Source organism: Anser cygnoides, chromosome 7 (assembly GCF_040182565.1).
Source record: "Anser cygnoides isolate HZ-2024a breed goose chromosome 7, Taihu_goose_T2T_genome, whole genome shotgun sequence".
Classification (NCBI taxonomy): Eukaryota; Metazoa; Chordata; class Aves; order Anseriformes; family Anatidae; genus Anser; species Anser cygnoides.
Window position 1 is genome coordinate 18,281,353 of NC_089879.1, and position 21,066 is coordinate 18,302,418.

Below are 21,066 nucleotides of genomic sequence, written 5' to 3' on the forward strand. Positions count from 1 at the left end.
CGATGCAGAGGCGCACGGGCCCCTCGCAGTGCTACAGGGCTGCAGGCTGGGTGGGTAACAGTCTTGTGAGGGGAGGTGTAAAGGGCGGGTGTTTTTCTTTGTCCAGACACTGGCCATTACAGGATTGCACTCATGATCGATTCTAGTATGAAGATAATGATTGCTTGCAGGAATCCATATTGGCAAGTGTTCCAATCAAACTATTTGGAAATTGTTTTTGTCTTCCATGAGAGAATTTGGCAACCCTTTGTAAACGTCATTTGGGTCAGAGGTGATGTTAGGTTGGAACATTAGCTCTCCATCATGACATTTAGGTTTTCAGTATGCAAGACATTGCATGTTGCTGTCTTTTCTGAGCAGTGTTTCACTGACCTGAATGCTTCCCTGTGACCTTTTGCAGGGTGTGTCTGTGGCTGGTTCTTCCAGCAGAGCACGGGAAGGCTCTCTGGAGATGTCGATGTCCTTGAGTGCCCCTCGGTGGCTGCTCCCAAGCCGAGTGAGCTTGCTGTCAGCCTTGTATCCACACAGCCAGGTTTTGAAGAGCTGCCAGGTCCCCCTTCTTTCATCTCCCACACAGCACGGTTCCCAGCGCCTGCCCTTTGCTTTCTTCAGTCAGGCAGAGCCGTGTGCTCTGTCCATGGAGGGTCTGAGGTAGTTCCTGGTTAGCCCCGATTCTGCAGCAGGGAAAGGGCACCACTGGTGAGGGTGGGATGAGTTTGGTGTCGGGATTCTGTCTTCTCCATCCCTTCTATCGTATGTTTTGTGCAGCATCGTGCTGCTGGGTTCTGGTGTGCAGCTTGTGTCAGTGTAGGTGGTGCTGCAGGAGGGTGAGAGCAGAGGCGAGGGGCTTTGCTGCAAGACCATTCAAAGAGGTGCTTGCTTCGTCTTTACCTAAGCTCAAAGTCTTGGTCCTGCTCCCTGCCTTTCAGACCTGGAGCTCTTGTTTGTACTGGGTGTAAAGCCCCGTCTCCTCTGCTACACCGAGGAGCAGGGCTAGGACTCTGCTGAGCTCTCTGGGGTGCTCAGGTCACAAGCAATGTGTAGGTGAGAGTAGCTGTTCTGAGCTGTGGACTGCAAACTTCTCCAGAAACTGTGAGCTCAGTTCCCTGTGGTACCACAGGTGCCAAACAGGTTGTGTCATCTCTTTTGCATACGTTTTCTATATTGCATGAGACAAACATGTTTTGCTTATATATTGGTGTCTGTCTCCCAGATTACAATCAAATGGATTTCATTTACTAAAAAACTGCATTGAGGAATCTGGGCTTTAGCCTCCACCCAGGAACACCCCCAGTACATGAATTACTCTGTCTTGGCCCATACTGACAAATCCTTAGATTTGATGGTGAACTGAGAATCTATAAGAACTTGGAACAACTTCACTGGCAGTGTCAGGAATGTTTCTTGGGATGGGTGCTCTAGTCCTTGATGTGCAGCCTGCCTGGTATGTCGGCATATCCTCAATCCTCAGCTGCCAAGTGATGGATATGAAGATGTTTGTGCTCTTTGTAGTCAGGGGGTGACCAAACTATTCACTGGTGTGTGGGCGTGAAAGGCAAGAGAGCATCTGCGTCTGTCCAACAGTTAAGTGATTTCTCTCTGACATAGATTTTCTGAGATTGGGTTTCCTGGCATTTGGGCCACTGAAGCCAGCTACTGTATGTTTAGATGGCAGGGTAGTCTTATGGCAGAAGGCCTTGTGGCTCAGCCTTGCTGCTCTTGATAAGGGGAGGAAACAAAAACAGGCCAATGACTTTATTAAGACAATAGATGATTTAATTTAAACAAAGATTGGTAATACTTCAACAGAGAAATGAATATATCCAATTTTTATGTTTTCATGTGATATCACCTCTGTCTCAAGTGGAACACTTGATATTGATATACAAGGGAGAGAAAATAAAAGCTTGGTTATAGCAAAATCAGTCAGTCCTATAACAGTTTATAAAAAGCAAGCCACCCCTCTGAAGCGTGCCCTCTAATGTTTGTATATTCAGTGGTCATCCCCATGTACCTCAGCTTCCTCAGAGAGACTCCAGTCACCAAAATACTGTAATGCCATGGAAAATGCAAGAAAATACAAACCCCGATACCAATCCTTATGCCTATATTCTGCTGCTAAATAGAAATTTGAGGGGGGTTTACTGCATGAATGAGCTCCCTGAATGAAGCTTTAAGCGTATTTTATCATTAGTTCAATGATTTTCCGATACATTCTCTCAGTTGCATCAAGGCCCCAGACGAAATCAAGATGTCCCCACTCAGGAATGTGCTTATAGTAACAGAGATTAGTAATCTGAGAAAGTAGCTTTGCAATGTCTTTTGTATCTGCAAATTTGTCTTGTCCGCCACTCCAAACAGCAATGGGTGTGCTTATCCTCTCTATGTTGTATGCAGGAGGAGTAGGCTGCAAGAAAGGGAGGAGACATGAATAGTTACATCAGAAGCTGTGTTTAGAGAAAGGATGCTGTGCAGGCATCTCTCTGTTTCCCTTCTGCACTCGCTACAGGAAAACAGTAAGCCGACCCTCTTAATGTTTATTTCCCTAGCAAAAGATGCTTTTAAATTGACTGCTGTTATTTAAACGCAGTTCTGTTATTTTTCTCAGTCTGGTTTATTTTTTGACCATTTCCTAAACATGCAGTGTACTGGGAATAGAACTTCACCCTGTCCAAAATTCAAACTTTGGTATTTAAAGACTCTATGTGGATGGAAGGTGTCTAAGAAATCTTTGGAGTATTTTTCCACCTAACATGCCACATGTAAAACAACCTGCCCTGACTCACAAATGTTACTAGAAGTCAACAGATCTGATCAAATCTCAAAAATTGTCAGACAAGTTGTCAGTGTTGCAGGAAGAGAGCAGCATTTCTGAGGACTGACAAGGCAGTAACCAAGTTTTATCTGTCTCCTTTTTTCTGTACAATGTACATTAGTTCACCACAGCAGTATTCACTGTGCTATTCTAAAGCATTCCTTCTATTTCATAAGAAGCTTTCCAAAAACAAGGTGAGAGATGCATTTCCTTGTCTCTCTCTTTTTTTTTTTTCTTTTTTTTTTTTCAGTGGCCAGGCTGTGACTCTTAGCCTTTGGGGAATGGCAGGTAAATCAGCATATCACTGGACACATCCCTGCATCAGTAGGGAAGGGAAAATGAACTTCTATTAGCTGTCTGCAAGCAACTATCTATGAATAGACTTACACTTAGCGGTATTAGGTTTGGGTGAAACATTATCTCAGAGCATTCTCTCCTTCTTTCTGTAGCAGTGGAGCTCATGGATTCTAAAACCTGAAGTTCTGTGTTCTTAGTTTTGCCATGACCCAAGGAGGAGTTCTCAGGAAAACGTTATTGCCTTACCTGGTTGTATTTCTTCATGTTTTCCTTCAAACCATAGTCATAAGCCTGGAATCGGTCTGCATGTGCTACCTGTGAATATTTTAACAAGGACAGGTAAGAGGAAAGCGTTAGTGATAAGAGACAGAGCAGAGTGCAGGAGGTATTTTCCTCCCTGTGATTGACCCAAGGCTCAGACAGTGCGTTGTGGCTTCCTCCCACCCCTTCCTCCAGCTGCAGGCTTCCACAGGTACCGAAGATGGGTCGTAGGACGAGAGGCTTTATTGCCTTTGCCCTTGCTAACATTCTCTCCTGATCCTCAGCTGCCACCCTTGTTATATTTTGTTTTTAAAGTGCTGTTTGTCTAAATTAACTAAGGTGGGGTCCCCGTTTGTGATGTGGAGTTGTGCTCAGTTTTCACCTTGGCAGGAGGGCCAGGCTGTCTAGTGCCTGTCAGGGCTCTTACTGGTTATCTAGTGTAACGTATGATTTCTCCTCCCACACCTTGTTGTTTTGTGTGTCAGCAGTGTCTGGTCTGCTGACAGTAGTGGTGATATTTCCAGTGGCTCTGTAATTCTTACAAGAGTTTAGCTAGTGAAGGTGGAGTGTGAATAGTCTATCACTAAATAGTAGTCTTGAATCTATTTTGACTTAAAAAGAAAAAAAAATATTAATAATGTTACTGAAAAGGTGAGTGCATTTTTTTTTTAATTCCAAACCTGATTAGTAGTTTGATTTGTGAGTGGTTTTATCTAATGCAAGGTGAGAGGTCATAATGAAATTGTTCCTCAGTTATTCCTAGGTGAATTGAGTTCAAGGCTTTAAGTGACTGGGGATGTGCTAGATATCTCTTACCTTGCCTCTGTTTGCTGGATCTGCGTGCTGAGTGTCTGGACGGTAGAAATTGTAGTCAGGGCTGTATGCAGGAGCATGCACGTACTTAAGACCATAACAGGTGTTGGCAGAAAAGGCCATAGTGTTGAGCATGTGCTGTAACATGCTTCTGAGACCTGCTCTTGCTCTGGTCTGATTCAAGCTCATGTCTAAGAGTGGCGTAAGTTTCCAGCAAGAAAGGTGTTTCCTCACTTTCCCGTTGTGCCAGCAGAAGCACTTGTGTGGTTAACTGGCTTTGGGAGGTGATCCAGGCTGCAATTAACCTTCTGGGAGAAAAGCTTTAACCTGGATCACTTTGTTCTGGCTCATCCCCTGGCTTCCCACATTTCCGCTATCTTCCTACTGCCTGCCAAGTGCCTCAACTGTGCTCGAGTGCTCCTCGCAGCTTTCGAGGCAATTGTCTTCACAAATGAAGCTGAAGGCTGGAAGCCACTAGACCCTAACATGCAGAAAGGTCCGATACGAAAGGGACAATGTGGGTAATGGTCTGGTGAGCCATGGGAAGCAGTGCTTCCTTGGTGGCAGCTGCTTACGGCACTGGGTGAGAAGATGTGTTGGGCAATTTCCCAGAACCACCGCCTCTGGACTTCCCTGTAGGCTGTCAGTTGCATAAGAAGCAGCAGTACGAGTCTGCTTATGTCAGTACACAGTTATACCTGATGCCAGTGAATAGTGTTCTGTACTGATGTCCCAGCTGGGTAATGTGCTACAAATGCATCTGTTCGACTCTGGAGAGAAAGCAGAAGTGTTATAAAGGCAAGGGTTCAGTGTTGTGACAGAATAAAGCTGTGAAGGACCTGAGCAACATACTGCTGCTGTGTTAAAGCCCCGACCATATTGTAGGATATTTTTCAAATATTAAACAAAATTGATGTTAGAGTCGCATATAATGTGATTTTACAATAGGAGTTACTACATAGAGTTTTATGCTTCATTTTGAAGGACAAAGAGTCTTTCCCACATTAGTGCTTAGTCATATGGAAAGCTGCATTCAAGGAGTATGTGTGGCTTTACCTTTTCTGAGTTTTTACAGTCTGCGTGGTGCTTTTAAGTAAAGCTCTGCTCAGTCATTAGAGGAGGATTGTTAGTAGGCTGTTAGCTTGAAGATAATGAGACTTCATGTATGTGAGTTTTTTATGGGAAGACTTGTTAAATAACGAGTGTGGGAAAGCAAAAGCCACCGAGAACAGATACGTAGAAGGTCTGAAGAAAAAAAAAAAAGGAAAGAAAAAAAAGGTAGCAGCCAAAGTCAAAGAATGATGTATTGGCATTGAGAGAAGTGTGAAGAAACAACTTTCAGGACTGAGTTTTGTCTCGAAATGTTTTGACATGTAGGGACCAAAAATAAACAGTCTCTTATGTTCAGAAGATATGGTTGTCATCCTATTTAGGAAGGAAAATCAGAATTTTGCAAAATAAAAAGATCTTTCTCCATCATCCATTTCTTCATTTTAGAGAGCTTTGGTATCTGGCCAACATTTCTTTGGCTTAGCCCCAGAAGAGGCAACACTGAGGTACATTATTGCAAGATGAAAACAGGCTGAATTCAGACTTTCTTCCTAGTGTGATCTGAATGTCAGGTGGCTGATTTCATCATCAGCTGAAGTCCTAGTTGGCATTATTTGAAAACCCCAACACATTTCTATATATCCCTGCAACTGTATATATAGACATAAGGCAGGAAAATCATTTTTTCTTCAAAATTACTTCAGCTTTACTTGTATAAAGGTGTTCTTGGACATGCTTACCGTGTTCAGATTTTGTATACTGCCCCCAGCTATGAAGCAGAAGATACTGGCACAAAGTTTTCCCAGAGTTGCGCATAGCAGTGTTGCAGGCCCTTTTGTCAGTTCATTCTGGCGAAGAACTCCTTTGCAGCCAAGAAGTAACTGAGGGGCAAAAAAGTGCAAATTTTTTCTTTTTCTTGTTGCAGGAGCAACATGCAGAAAATTGTTTCTCCCTTTCTCTAGTAGCCTAGCCTCTTAACTAAGATGGCTGAAACCGGTTGCCATTCCATTATCCTTTAAAGTGCATTTTTCCCCAGAGCACACAGCATATTATTCCTGCCTCTTATTTGGTATGAGTCTTGGAGGTTGATATCCATCTGTTTTCAGTGCACAGGCCTCAGTGAGAAAGGGCAGTTGGCTGCAGTCATGGCTGTAATGTATAGGGAGACCCTGTTTGCCCCAGTCCTTTTTCCAGGCAGGTGCACAAAACTGTAATCTGAATATTGATACTAAGCAAAGAGGGAGAAGACAAATGAGAGGATGTAGAAGTGGGCACTCTATAATCACATACTGGGTACAGCTTGGGCAGAAAGAGCATGAGCTTCTGCAGTTTGACATATAAGTACAGAATACGGGGTTTCTACCATTCCCAGATCATTCTATTAAATTGGCAAATTATGGTGTCAAATAGATATAACCCTTTAAATTTCCTTTATTTACAAAGAAATATTTCATGAGCATAAAGCTACTGTATATCTAATGAATTTAAGTTGTGAAATACCTTATTTGTAGTTTTCTACTAAAGCTTAAGGCTCAGGTTAGTAGATTATGTAGATACCTTTTATTTATGGTATTTGTGAGCTTCCTTCAAAAATATTTGATCTTAATAAGTAATGGTGCAAGTATGCTGGCTTTCTTAATGAACTTCCAAAGAGATGTTGTGTCAAGCTTTGTAATTTAGCTTTGTGGAAATCTGAAGTCTACCAGCACTATCAATACTCTGATGCCCTAAATTCGTTCTTAACTCATCACCCTCTTAAAACTCAGTTCAGCCTGAGTGAATCCAGTAGAGACAAAGCAGGCATTTAGGTCTTTCAGAAGGAATGACATACCCTGATCAGTGGCTGAGGAAGACGTGCAAACTGTACGAAAGGACTTGTAGCATATGTGATTGTGGCTACTGGTCCCAAAGCAAAGAACACTTTAACTCTTTGAGCCAACTCAGGATATGTAGAAAATGCTACAAAGCCTGCAAACACAGGAGACACAAATCAAGTTAGTGAAGAGGTCTTCCACAGACCAAATATATAAAAAGCAGTAGGTGGCAAATAAAAAATGACACTAGAATAACAACCCATTGTATGTTGTCCTCTTCTGTGCTGCAGACCTAAGGAAAGTGTTTGATCCTTGAAACTTTATTTGGGGGAAAGAGTTCATTCTAAGGATACATCTTCATTAAAGGATGTCCAAACATTGATTTTCTCAGAATTGACAATTTTTTGTTAGGCCAGTTTTTGGGAGATGGCGCATCAGTCAGATTTTCTGAATTCAGATTCCCGCTGAAGTTCCCCAAACTCTAATAACATAATGAGTTTTTCAGCTTGTAGTCTCTAAAAGCCTCTGTATGTTGATGATGGCATGCAGCAATGCAGTAAATACCTGAAGACTGGGAGGCTAAGAGCAGAATTTTTGACCTGTAACAAAGTGTAAACTCAGGTGAGAGTGAATGCACAGAAAAGTAACCATATGAGGAAGGAAGGAAGAAAGGAAGGAAAGGAGAACAAAAAGTGTACATCCTATCTTGTTTTTCTGAATGTGTCCAAATTTCTCCACTGATGGATTTAGTGACAATCTTAGCTGGTTGCCTAAAACAGAAGTACCTGTAGACAAGGATGATGATATCTTGGCCTGAGTGATTTATTCTGCCCCAAAAACTTAGAATGCTCTTATGAGAGGAAAGGAAAATAACGGTCTAATAATATGGCCAAATACAACCCCTCCCCCCCCCCCCAAAAAAAAAAAAATTCTCCTCAGTTGTTGAGGTTTATTTTTATACAATGGCAATGACACACAATGACATAAAACTCAATATCTCTTCATGGATCCTATGCATAAATCATAAACACTAACAACATCCAAAGACCATAAGTGTGTTGATGTTGTTATGGAGGAGCTAATAGCAATGAAGTTTTGAGCATTGATATTTCTTTTCTAATTTTGATTGCCTGGTAATTTGTTTTAAAACAATAATGTTTTGAGTTATAGTTGTACATTAACTACGTTTTAAATAGTAAGTCTGGTGTTAGGTCACAAGACATATTTAATTTGTTGTTGTTGTGTTCTTTTTTTTTGGGGGGTTTGTTTGTTTTGGTCTCCTTTCCTTAGAACTGTCTTATGGATTGTTGCTTTTTGTATTTACATCTAATCCATGAGGATTATTGAGTCTAATCCACTGAGGATTATTTTAGTCCATGAGGTATAAATCTTAAAAATTTAGATTAATAAAAGCTCCTTGTTGCTGAAACTTTAAGAAAAATATCCTCTTGCTGGAAGACTCTGAAAAAATAACAATAAATGGCTAGAGTATAATAAAAAAGGATACTTAGCAAACTGTGCCTGGTAAATACTAGCTTTTATGTATCAGTAACCTTTCAGAAGTTAAAAGGGTGTCTGAGTCCTCTGTTACCTGCTTGTTTCAGATAGAACAGCTCATAGAAAAAAATCCTTTTTTTTTTTTTTTTTTGCAAGTGTCGAGTTACAAAGTACTTCTCCCTTTAATAACTTTTTATGAGAGAGAAAGATAGTGGACAGAGAGAGAGACATCCCAGTCAGGTAGTGATGTTAACTATTTCATACTCAGGCGTCCTAATATTACCTGCAGTTGAACCCTCTGAGTGACCAACATAATACACATCCTTCTGTCCAGTTTTATTCATGATGAAGTACAGCTCAGCTGGGAGATCGTATATACCTATCTCATGGAAGCTACAAAGGAGAAACACAAAAAGCTGACAGAGGGGCATGTACTTTATCACAGCGTGAGTTACTGAATGTCAGTTTTCTTCATAACACCAAGCCGGACCCGTTCAAAGATGAGGATGCACACTTTGTCTGGATTCTTTTCTGTGAGCTGGGGAAGGGGACAGAAGGACACAACTGTACTGACAGGCTGCCTGATGCCTTGGACTTTCTGCTGAGGAGATGCCAGTCCAGGATGTGGATTTGAGTCCTTTCACTAGCAGGAGTAATAAAATTTATTTCTCTGTCAGTTAATGTCAGGTGTGATAGGTCAGATTTCTAGACTCAGCTGTGTATTGTCCTCTCCTGTCTGTACTTGGGAGAATGATGTCTAGCGGGAGACCATCAGGTTACAGATGCCTCCTCCCAGTTTTGGGAATGTTTTCCCCAAAAGAAACCGGCCCTGCATATGTACAAAGACGGTGGGTGACCTGTTTACTTCCAGCTTTGCTTCTTTGTGTGCTGATTCCAGAAAGGCCTGTCCGGACCACCCAGCCAAGTCCTTCCTCTCACCTCCCTGACAAGCCCAGTGTGGTTGAATCCACAAAGAATTGGTCTGGTCCCCTTAGAAGTTGTATGTCCCACTTGAAGTCAGATTACATGAAAACCAGTTGCCTGAAGGGGAAAGGGTCTACCAATACTAATTACCCAAACTTGCTAGTCCCCTGAAAGTTGCTGTCTTCAGATATTCTTTCTCCACAGAGTACCTGAACTGCCAGAACTCTTTCTGACAGGGCTTAAGGGTCTTGTGTTTTGAAGACCAGGTGTTTCCTCTGCTGTTTCCCAACCAAACATCATAGCCGACATCTGCAAGGATGAAGCCTAGGCTGTTTCTGGGCAGGTTAGATATCCAGTAAGTGCAATCTGCAAAAGTACCATGGTGTAGCAAGACTGCTGGCTTTTTCCCTGCAACAGAAGAGCATTTTCTTATGTTATAGCAAGAAGTAATGTGTAGTTAAAATTGAGTTGCAGGGTATGATTTTACATGAGGTTTTTTAAACATTCCTTCTTCAAGAAACTGATGGATGCTGGCCATGGGTTTTGGGGTAAGCTGCGTGGAGGATTTGGTTCCATGCAAGCTGTCTTATTTCATGTCAGGACTAGCTAAAAAAGAACACATTCAAATGGCCAGTGCCAACATCCATTTTCACAGAGAAACCAACCTACAAATCCCTTGATTTCTAGACATAAAAAATTAAAGACAAAATAGCATATTAGGATGACAATGGAAGAGCAGGAAATGGAGCAGTACTGTCCAGCATTTATGACCCTTGAATTCCAGGAACAAATTGTCATTCTACTAAGAAAATTTGAAAAACTATTTCTTCCCAACCAATGACGTGATTTGTAACCAATAGATGGATACAGAAAAATCGATCACCTTCTTGACTTCAGGTTGACTGTCCTTCATGAGGCAAGGAATACCTATTTCAATGTCAACTCAGAGAGTTTTTGTCAACAAAGATATTGCCAACAGTTGTACCAAATGTGGAAGACAAGAAAGGGAATTATGGAAAAAAAGTCACAGAAGTTTGAAGTCTGAACACAGACATTGAAGGTGTGGTCTTTAGATAGATTCAGAATTCAGACCACGCTCCTGACTAGGTGCTTTTTCTGAGATGGGAAGTTGTGGAACATGCCAGTACATGTGCAAAGTTGAAAGGTGGGGGACCCACGTAGGAGTTGGATCTCAGACCTTCCTTATGTCCTATAACCGTGTCACACCTGTATTTTGCATGTTCCTCCCACTGGGAATTCTGAAAACACCAAGTATGTATCCATCCTTCGTGGTAACTTCATACTCCTCACAGGGATATCCATGATATCTGATCATTTCACTCTGTGGGAAGCCAAAGGAAAGCTTGTTAACATGCACTTACAGTGTAGAGGTTGGTGGAAAAGGTGTCCAGAGGCTGCTTCTGTCCAAGGATGTGCAGCTAGCCAAAAACATGCCAGGAAGATGAACACAATTCCATGCTGCTGGCTTATTCCCTATTGTCCTGTGTTACACTAGTGGGAAGGGACCCTACAGAGATTCCTGCAGGACAGCACAGCTCTCTGGCCATGTCTCTCTTGGGAATGAACAGATATATATGGTGAAGCAGCCATGAAGGGGAGGCTGGAGGATGCCAACAATAGTGAGAGAAGCTGACCTGTCTTTGATTGATGTGGTTTGTGTACGCTCTTTAATGCTGTATCTCTCAAATTGAAATTCCAAGAGCTGAGTTTGCCTGGGCAGAAGCACCTAATTATTCTTGGAGCATTCCTGACATACACTACTATTGTTTAGGTTTTGGCTGGGTAGTAATTGCTGTGGCAGTGGTACCTGAGCACTACTCAGGCTCATAAGAATGGTGAGATGACAAAGATCACCTCTGCAGGAAATGAGAATGTTCCTTGGCTCTGGAGCTTGTTTGAATGTGCTCTCATGTATTAGGACTGCTCGAGGAGTAGATTTCCCTGTCCATACCAGTGCTTCCCACCACCTTTCCTGAATGCATTGGCTGTGCTTGGCGTTTTGTGTGTTACAAAGCTGGAAAGCTTACATCCTCCTCACTAGACCCGTGTGTCTGAAAATAAAGTAGACAGGTCCATTGCTTGCTGTGAAGTGTGGTGGCTGGGGAGAGGAACGTGAAAAGTCAGGTTTCACCGTGTTCAGGTCCTGCCTCCTGAGGGGAGACTGCTTCAGCTCACACAGCAAATGCAAGTGAGATAGTTTGTCCTGTTGTGCAAGGCTGATGCAGGTGGTACCTTTCTAGAGGGTAAACATGCAGCAGTATCAGTATTAGACTGTGCCAGAAGATGCGGTCTTTGGTCCAAATGAGTCCTTTCCTGCCAAAGTGCGGTTAGGTAAGCTGTGTAGGGTGGAGCTCCTGTTACAAACTCACAGTACCACCTGTTCTTATGCTCTTGCCAGGTCTGTGAGGAAAGCTTTGGTGAGTCAGAACAAGGGGTCCTGGATTACCCTGTGTTGTGAGAATCTACTGCTTTAAGAAGGGATTCAACTTCCCTTGCCACCATACTGAGGAACCGGGTTGTTAAAGAAGGGGAGGACTTTGCTTCTCTTGACAGTAGAAGCTAGCCTTTGCCTCCGCTGCAGAGGAGTCTCTCTCTGGCAGCTCCGACTGTTTGGATAAGATGTCGACGTTTCTTGTACGTGGGTGCTCCCTATCAAAATGTTGGAAGGATCTTTGTCCTCTTGCCAGGATCCAACCCTCCCCTTCTTTGTGCACTAGTCTGAAACATCTGGGCGTGTTGAGAAAGGTGACTGTGCAAGCAGGTGTCACAGTTATAAGCCACATGTTCACGCATCTGTTGGGGCTCATTCTAAATGCAGGCAGAGAAAGCCTGTTGAGCTGGCTGTGCTGTGCTGTGTGTGCTCTGGCCACAGTCTAAAGCTGAGTCCTGCTGCTGGGGTTAAAATTCAGCAGCCTGAATCTCCAGCGTCCTTCATCAGGTTCTGGGGAGTTGCTTGGCCTCTGAGCCAAAGGTGGCAGCCGGCACACCCCGCTCCGGTGCTATGTCTGTCTTGGTGTGATGTACAAGGTTCCCATCTGTCCCTGGCCCATCCCGACCTGGTCACAGCAGTCCTGACCCTAATGCAGTGGCTTTGAAAGAGGCAGGTTGGGAAAATGGGCGACCAGGAGGGGACCCTTCTTGAAACCTCCTCACATGGGCTGTTAGAGTTGGTACCGTGGTGGCAGTATTGTGAGAGACACTTTAAAAGAAAGGCAGAGAAAGTGCCACAACTTACAACGTTCATAAAGTCTTCAGGGTTGCGGTGCTTCATGTGCTGTGTTCCCTCTGAGCCGAGAGTGAAGGGTGCTGTGAACCCTGCTGAAAAGGCAGCTCCCTGGGAGCAGAGCAGCACGAGGAGGCACCACATCTCGGGGCTGCGTGAAAGAGCAGAGGCACGTGCGTTTGCTGTGGGAAGGGAGAGCTGGGGAATTCCACAGGGAGACCCAGGTGGGGAGTCTCTTGGAGGTTGCCCCGGGTGTTCCCCAAGGGGCTGACAGAAACACATACCTGTGTGAGGAGGGACTGTCTGCAGTTAATGTCAGGTAACAAGGGTCATGAGTGAGTCAAGGGCTCCAGGAGGATGTGGAACAGGCCTGAGGGAATGTTCTTGTAGGATATTAGTGCTAGCTTGTGCCTTAAGTTTATTCCTTTCTTTCTCACATATGGTCTTCCCTATTGTATATATGTGTCTTGGCCACCTGGAGGTAAGAGTCCCTTTTCTTGTGTTTTGGAGGGTGCTGACTTATGGTCACTGGGCAGTGTTGCTGAATAGAAATTGCAGAGTGGCATCTATCTCGTTAGTACCCTGCTGGGCAGAAGTCAGCTGTTACATGTTCTTTTTGGCTGTAGCCACCTTTATAATCAGCACAGAGACACCAGACAGGTTGTAAAAACAGTGTACTATCTGGCATATTGCAGGGAAGACTTTTAAGAGTGGGACAGCCTGGAAGGGATAACCAAGAGATTCATTCTGTCTGAACTTATTAATGAGGGAGTGAGTTCTCAGTTCTTTTAAAATTTTATTAAATATTTTGTCCCCTTCAGTCACTAGAACAATCAGATGAAATGAAAACTGGGAAATACCCTCAATTTTAATATTGGCATCCAAATTTACTCTAGTCTATTCACTTTACAGGCAAATGCTTCCATTCTTCTGTCAATAAAACAGAGAGAGATCCTCCCATCTGTGTGCACTGGTGGCACAGTTTTATAGCAGACACTCTTCACTGCTTTCTACTGTTTTATTCTGTTCTATTATAAGAAAATCATGCTCCTTTGTGTCTGTCTGCATGTGGAATGTAGTTTGGGAAGCAAACTCAAAAGTTCAACTTAAGTCATAGTTTTGCTACTAACGGATGAGGCAAGAGGGTAGCAAAATTGTTGCCCCTTTTCAGGTATACTTCTTTCTGCGTACTATATTGTCACCCATCTTAGTGCTTTAAGGCACTTCCAGATGAATGCTTTCTAAATCAGATAGAGCACACCAATTAACTCCAAAGCTTGGCACGCGCTGTCTCATTAATTTCAGAGGTAAAGTCTTGACTGTAGAAACCTTGAACAACAATCTACTCTTTTTATCTTATGAAACAATGGTAAAGGGAAGCATTTAAATGGCAAATTGAAATTGACAGAAATATTTAATTAAAAAAAAAAAAAAGTAATGAAAGAGACCACTTTAAAGGTACATGAAAAAGGCCATTCAAAACTTCTGGAAACTTTTGATATTTAATGAAGATAAGCTTTAAACTGTCTAGAAATTCATCAACATACTCTTGAGAGAGTCATAATATTTTTTTCACATTCAACTGTAAGTGGGACTGAAAGCCACTAGGACAACTAGAAGATATCTGAATCTCATGGTTAACTTATGAGGAAAGCTTAAATGCATTTGAGACTGAGTGAAAAATGGCCAATTTATGCACACTCTTTCAATACTGACATTTTCACTCAACCACAATGATGGTCTTAGGAAAAAAACCAAAACAAAACATAAGCAGAGCAAGATGAAACTGTCAGTTATTCCTTTTTTGCTTTAGCTGATTAAATACTTCTTCCTCTACTCAAGTTTGGAAAACATGCACTTAGACGCATAGCAACAGGCTTACAGATCAGAGAGGATGCAGGCTGTTTGCTCGTACAAGCAACTGCACAAAACCAAGACTGCACATCTTATGGAGACAGGCAACGGAGACAGAGACCATGAATACATACGTACAAGCAACTTACCTCTGCTTTCACTGCCTTACTGTCTTCTGTCTTCTCTTTCGCTGCCTTTCACTGTCTTCTGCTGCAGTCTCTTGTCTGTCTCTGCTAGTAGACTGATTCACTGGCAGAAACTTATGCCAAAAAAAGGAAATCAAAATTCACTTAAGAGCAGCAATAGAGTGTTGTGTGTTGTCTGCATGTATAGGCGAGGACGTTTAAGTGCTGATTTGGCAGTACTTAAGGAGTGGAGATATGTTATGATAAATAGCACCTTTGCGTGACATACTGAAAGACCAAATTGCACCATGGAGCAGGAAAGGTTAAGAGGCACCTAATTTGTGGTTAGGATATTTAGCAAGGACCTGGGGGTTCATGTTCCCTGAGGCTGTGACAGGTCTTGCTTTGTGCTACTGGCCGTCTTGGGCAGTGATCATGTTATTCTGGGATGAAGATGAGGATGAGTCCAGCTGTTTTCAATGTTTTCTACCTACAAATGTGGTCTCTGCTACTGTGGTTTGCACAGAAGCTGGCATTGTCCTTGGTTCCACACCTGCCACTTGTTTTCTGAACTGCACTGGCAGGTTTCTTGGGGACAATTCTTTTTTGTTAGGTAATCTTAGAATGAAAATAGAGATAATTTAAAAGGAATATACTTGGTATTACACATACATTCCTAAATCTGTTTGTCAGTGAATACCACAACACAGAAAGATCAGTTTGCTCTGAATTAGCCTGTTCCAGTACGGATGCTCAAGTTTTGAATTAACTTTGAAAACATCATATAAACTTCTCCTCAGACAGGATACTAACAACATTTCTTGTTTCTTCCAAGCAATTTCCATGAACTCTGTGTAAACATTGCTGACCACTGAAATAATTATAGTCAGCGCAGGGGCTCAGTCCTCACTGAAATTGGCCTTGTGACCATGGCCAGAAGGACATGTTCTGTGTCCTTAGGCAGCTAGGCTACAAAGTAGAATCCTCCTGCATGAGCACCAGTCTCTTCAGCAAATTAACTCTTAAGTATCTTCAGAAGGACTTGTGGTTTATCATGGACAGATGAGCTTTTAGAAGAACACCACATGAAAGTGATGCCTGTGCGGCAGGTTCTCTGGAATGTGGGTGCTAATAATCTGCTGCCTCATGTGGGGAAACAAAGTGAAGCAAGTCTTTGTTAGTAAACAGAACCTAGAGAAACTGCAGAAACAATTCGACTTTATGAAGCAGTGAGCAGTCTGTGGAATGGCCAAAGAAGTGATTGCTCAATGAAAAATTTTACAGCTTGGCAACTCTGACATCTCTGCTCAATGAGAGACAGAGATGACTGCTCTGCTAAAGTCTGAGCTAACACCATACTACATTTTTAGTTCAGGATGGAATAATCTACACCTTACCTAGTTCTACCGCGTACCAACATATGGGGTGTGCAAAGTTTATGTAATTTCTGATATTGTTAGATATTAGGGATCAGGTGAAGAGCAAAAGATAGATGAACCCACGTTCTGTCCCTTATTTTTAGTTTGGAAAAGAGGACAAGACATAGGAAAGAGACAATGAAAGTAATACATAAAAAAAGAGCATGGGAAACACAAAGCCTAAAAGATATACAGAAATTTCCTAGGACATGTGATGCTGTCTTTACCCAGAGAAACCACTCAGCTGAGATAGTTTTTATTCAGTTTTGAAAACACTGGAGCAACACTTTGAGGTTCTGGTAGTCCGGCCTGCAGCTGAACATAGCATGAAGTACCTAAATATGTCTTAAACCCCAATATCTGTCAAATTTTTAGTTATTCTGTGCCTCTAAACACATCTATGATGGTCTGCAGGCTTGGGGAGGGAGGACAAGGGGAATACCTGTGTTCTTTTTTTCCTTGCAAAGAGCTGCTAGAAACACGAAGCAAACAGGACTTTCATTTCCTTTTCCATGGTGTGCCATTGTATTGAGGACCTCTGATGAGACCAGCAGTCACAGTACAAACAGGAGACAGAGCCCTGTGTGAGGTCTGGCAGAGGGCAGACTGCAGGGTTGCGGTGGAGCAGCTCCGCATTGAAGGGATGCTGCCAAGAGCTCTTCTGAGGAGCAAGGCAGTGATGCCCTGCCAGTGATGGGGCAACCAGCAGATATTGCTGGCTGGTACCGGGGGCTGTTCCCTGCAGTGTGATGTGGACTAACAGAACCTGAGGATTCATACTATAGGATTGAAGGTAGGTTTTGGGAGCAGCAGCTTAAATTCTTGACAGAGCTGGTAAGAGCGGTACATACCATGTTGATGTTCTTCATGTTAAGCCACCAGACCGAAGAATACTTTTGTACAAAGTCTGGCAAAAGCACGGTGGCTGTTAGGGAGGATTCTTAGTTTTCTCAGGCATTCATTCTGAGAATCACAGAATTGTAGGGGTTGGAAGGGACCTTGAGAGATCATCGGGTCCAACCCCCCTGCCAAAGCAGATTCCCTAGAAAGATCAAGCAAATACTATAAAATACAAAGGTAGAGTTCATTTAAGGAAATGGTTTGTATGTGTTCTTCCCTTCATCTTTGAACCCTATTCCTCTTCCCAAGTACTCTCATGGTTCTCATAAATTTTCTTCCAACATTTGCCAGATAATTACCTGTTGTTTGAGTAGGCATGTATGGGAAAGAAACTAGTTGTTTATCACATGCATCGCTCTGCTGAGGCATCGCCCAGTCAATATCCTACTTGGCTAATTTAGATGAAGAGATACCATATGGGATAACACTGATGCTGCAAATATTTGTGCATCTGCAGGTTTGTGCAGATGTAAAGCTCCACTCATTTTTAGGGGCCGTTGTGTTTCACATTGTGCAATTCTGCTAAAGAACTGGTTATGGAGGTCAGTAGCTCAGGCAGGCCAGGATCAGCCTTTATGAGTGATGAATCCTAAGAGTGATGCAAAAGGGGAAGATAGAAATTCAGCAGCCCTGGCTCCTGCATTCTGTCCTCAGAATGCAGTTGTGAAGTGTGCACATATCTGCGTCGTGTTTTGTAGCACCTGCTGGCGTTGGGGACATTTTCAAATGGACTGTACTCTGCAGGTATCAACAGTTTCAGCCCTGGGACAGAACCTTCTTAAAACTAGACAAAGTCTGAAGAAATGGATTTTCTGGAACTAATCATCTCAGTCCTCATATCAGTCGCACCACTTTTAGGTCCCGCACATGTTTAAAGCCAAGTGTGCAGTAAATAAATTCCAAACCAAAAGTCATCCTTTTCCTCAAGTAAGGAGGTGTGAGAACATGTGAGAGGCAATAACCATGTTTCTTAATATGACCAAAAGAGATATGAAATAAGTGCGGAGACAGGTGTTTGGTACAAGAAGAGAGCAGAAAGGGCTTACGATGGAGCCTAAGGCTCTTCATTTACTGTACGTCCAGATAACAACATTTTTGCTTTTTCACTTTCTCTGTTTGCTTTCTCCCCATTTGCTTATGGTAATTTCCAACAGTCTTTGGAGGTTCAAGGCATGCATTTGGAAACTGGAAAGGAGATAGAACAGATCAGTTGTGCGCTGGGCACGTTCAAGTGGGCAGCTGAGCTGCTGGAGCCACTGGCTTAGCCACAGGATGGACTGTAACAGAGGTACCCCAGTAGCAACCATATGAGCATTGGGACATAAGGGGAGGGCTAGGAAGTCAGCAGACACCTTGAGTCACCCTAAAGAAACCCATCACATCTCAGCTGTAGACACACATGTGCAAGCATCACAAGATTCAATAGCTCCCACTTTTAAACTATTTTTGTTCCGTCTCAGAAAACAAATGTGGTCTTCAGCAAGAGGGGAGGATAGACCACATAGACAGTCTGAGGCTCCCTGGGGGTCGCAGTTAAGCAGCGTGTCAGGGGACAGATACTGAGCTCACCCTGTCAGCCTGGGCATGGTGAGGCCATCTCCTTTCCTTCCTTCCGCTGTGTGTGTGGCTGTTCTGGCTGCTCAGCATCCCAGTCTGGAGGTACCACTCCTGGTGCTGGTGGGACTGTTGAGTTAATCCCGGCCTGACGCAGAGGAGTACGGCCCCCCTGCAGTGCTACAGGGCTGCAGGCTGGGTAGGTGACAGTCTTGTGAGGGGAGGTGTAAAGGGTGGATATTTTTCTTCTCCAGTCACTGGCTGTTAGAGAATTGTGTTCCCGAGGAGTACAAGTTTCTTAAAGCCGTTCTGCACACACAACGGCAGGAGGGAACGTATTTCTTTCCTGAGAGTAGTGTAAATCATGCCACTTAGAGCAATGTCATCTATAGTGCTTGGGAATTACGAGACAAGCAATCTTTTTCGCCTATTTTGAAGGTGCTGTTCTGAAGAGTTATCGATATTTCCTGAAAAAAAAGTTTCCCTTATCTTTTCTTAGGTGAAAGCCCTTCTGATAAATTCCTAGTTCAATTCTGGCTCACAGAAAACTTTTCAAGTATTGTAAATTCTTTCTGGAAGTACACAGACTAAATAGCTCCCAGTTCACCCATCCACTCAGTCTTGGCATCTTTTGCAGAAAAACAACTTATTCAACAACAACAACAAAAAGATTAAAACAGTCAGGATTCAAATCTTCATTTATAATCACATTAAAGAACACCAAGGATGTATATCTAGCAGAACTGAACCTGTGACTACATGAATTTCCATAACTCATATCTCATCTTGGTTGGGCTGCTTATCTCTTTTCCAGCTAAAACTCTGACCGCAATAGCACTTCAATAATTTACAAGAGGGCCAGAGATGTGACACTGGATTAAATGGTAATTTACACTGTCTGGGGAAAGGTGATGCCTGAAGCTATCTCTGTGTTATTTGAAGAATGGTTTGTTAGTTTTTTCTTAAAAAAATCTTTCCTTTTGTTGTGGGTTATCTTTGGTAGACAGCAAAGCCCCACACCGCCACTTGCTCATTCTCCGTGGTGGGACTGGGGAGAGAATCAGAAGAGTAAGAGTTCAGAAGCTCATTTAAAAAAAAAAAAAAAAGAAAAAGAAAAATAAGAAGTTCATTCACTGCTTCCCACTGGCAGGCAGATGTTGTTTAACCATTTCCAGTAAAGCAGAGCTCCATCACATGTAATGTTTACTTGGGAAGCCAAAAGCTGTAACTCCAAAAGTCCCCCAACACTCCTCCTTCTTTTTCCTATCTGTTATTGCTGGATGTGATGTTGTATGGCATGGAATATCCCTTTGGTCACTTGGGGTCAGTTATCCTGGCTGTATCCCCTCCGAGCTTCTTGTGCATCCCCAGACTGCTTGCTGGTAGGGCAGCATGACAAACAGAAAAGGCTGTGAGGCTGTGTAAGCACTGCCCAGCAGTAGCTCAAACATCGGTGTGTTGTCAACACCATTTTCATCACAAATCCAAATCTCAGCACCGTAAAACTACTATGAAGAAAGTGAAATTTATTTCAGCCAAAACCACCTTACTACCATAAGTTTGTATATTGGTGTTAGGAGAGAATTAAGTAATTTACTAAGGTTGTTCCCAATATGAAACAGCTGAGTGATTTAAGCCTTCTTTAAATGAGATGTAGTCTATAAATTCCAACAACCTTGCCAGCTGATGTTGGAGAATGCCCATTCCTTAGGATCTGGACATGACAAAATACTGACAAGGAATACCTTTTACTTCTGAGGTGTTACTCCTCTGATCAATTCATTGGGAGGATATTAGTGAGGTTTGTCGCAGTTAGGTGTACTGTGTGTTTCTGTTCCAATCCAACCTAATTTTCTTCCAGTAAGCAGCCATTGAAATGGTTAGAATTGGTGCCAGCAAACTGCCACTAGTCAGTGGAGATATCCAGCTTTAACCAGGGAAGGATAGAGCAAGTGTAAGTAGTTTTATACGTCTGCCCACCAAACTGGAGAATAAATATGAAAATTGTGCAGTAATAAAAGTTCTCAAATGTAAGGCAGATGGCTTGGATTTAAGATGGGCAGTTGCACGAATCTGTTTTAGAACTTGGAAATAGAGGACATGTAGTGGGTTCCAAGTATAAAGGGAAAAGAGATTTTGGAGTGTCTTAAACACTTAAAATATACATATCCTACTCAGGCTGAGCATAATACAGAAATGTTCATCATCTTATCCTTAGAACCATGAATGCTCAGGCAGAAGGGAGGCATTGAGAATAAGTCTCTTCCCAAGGAAGCTGTACTGCATTTAATGTGTAAAATTAGCAGCCTAAACATGAGTCATGTTCATTGTTTGGGCTGGGCTAGGAAGAAATGAGTGAGCAGATGGTGATGAAATGGGCTGGTGTGTTTAATAAGAGACTGAAGTTAATTACACCTGGAACTCTCATCAAAGGTGTGGGATATTTCCTGGTAGATGTCTGACGTGTTCTTGCAGAGGGTTTGAGACACATGTAAGTGGG

At 42.8% G+C, this 21,066-nt stretch overlaps 1 protein-coding gene across 1 annotated transcript; it reads right to left on the reverse strand.

The window, feature by feature from the left end:
* Window positions 1-1,374: 1,374 nt before the first annotated feature.
* LOC106044849 (lysosomal acid lipase/cholesteryl ester hydrolase-like) lies at window positions 1,375-15,010 on the reverse strand. The gene is made up of 10 exons (XM_048069016.2): window positions 14,719-15,010; window positions 12,728-12,866; window positions 10,699-10,813; window positions 9,681-9,879; window positions 8,831-8,940; window positions 7,068-7,204; window positions 5,977-6,117; window positions 4,885-4,956; window positions 3,359-3,427; window positions 1,375-2,407 (listed from the first exon to the last, which is right to left on the reverse strand). The coding sequence occupies exons 2-10, from the start codon at window positions 12,857-12,859 to the stop codon at window positions 2,174-2,176; spliced, it is 1,209 nt and encodes a 402-aa protein (XP_047924973.1). The 5' UTR covers window positions 12,860-12,866; window positions 14,719-15,010; the 3' UTR covers window positions 1,375-2,173.
* Between the last annotated feature and the right edge of the window lie 6,056 nt (window positions 15,011-21,066).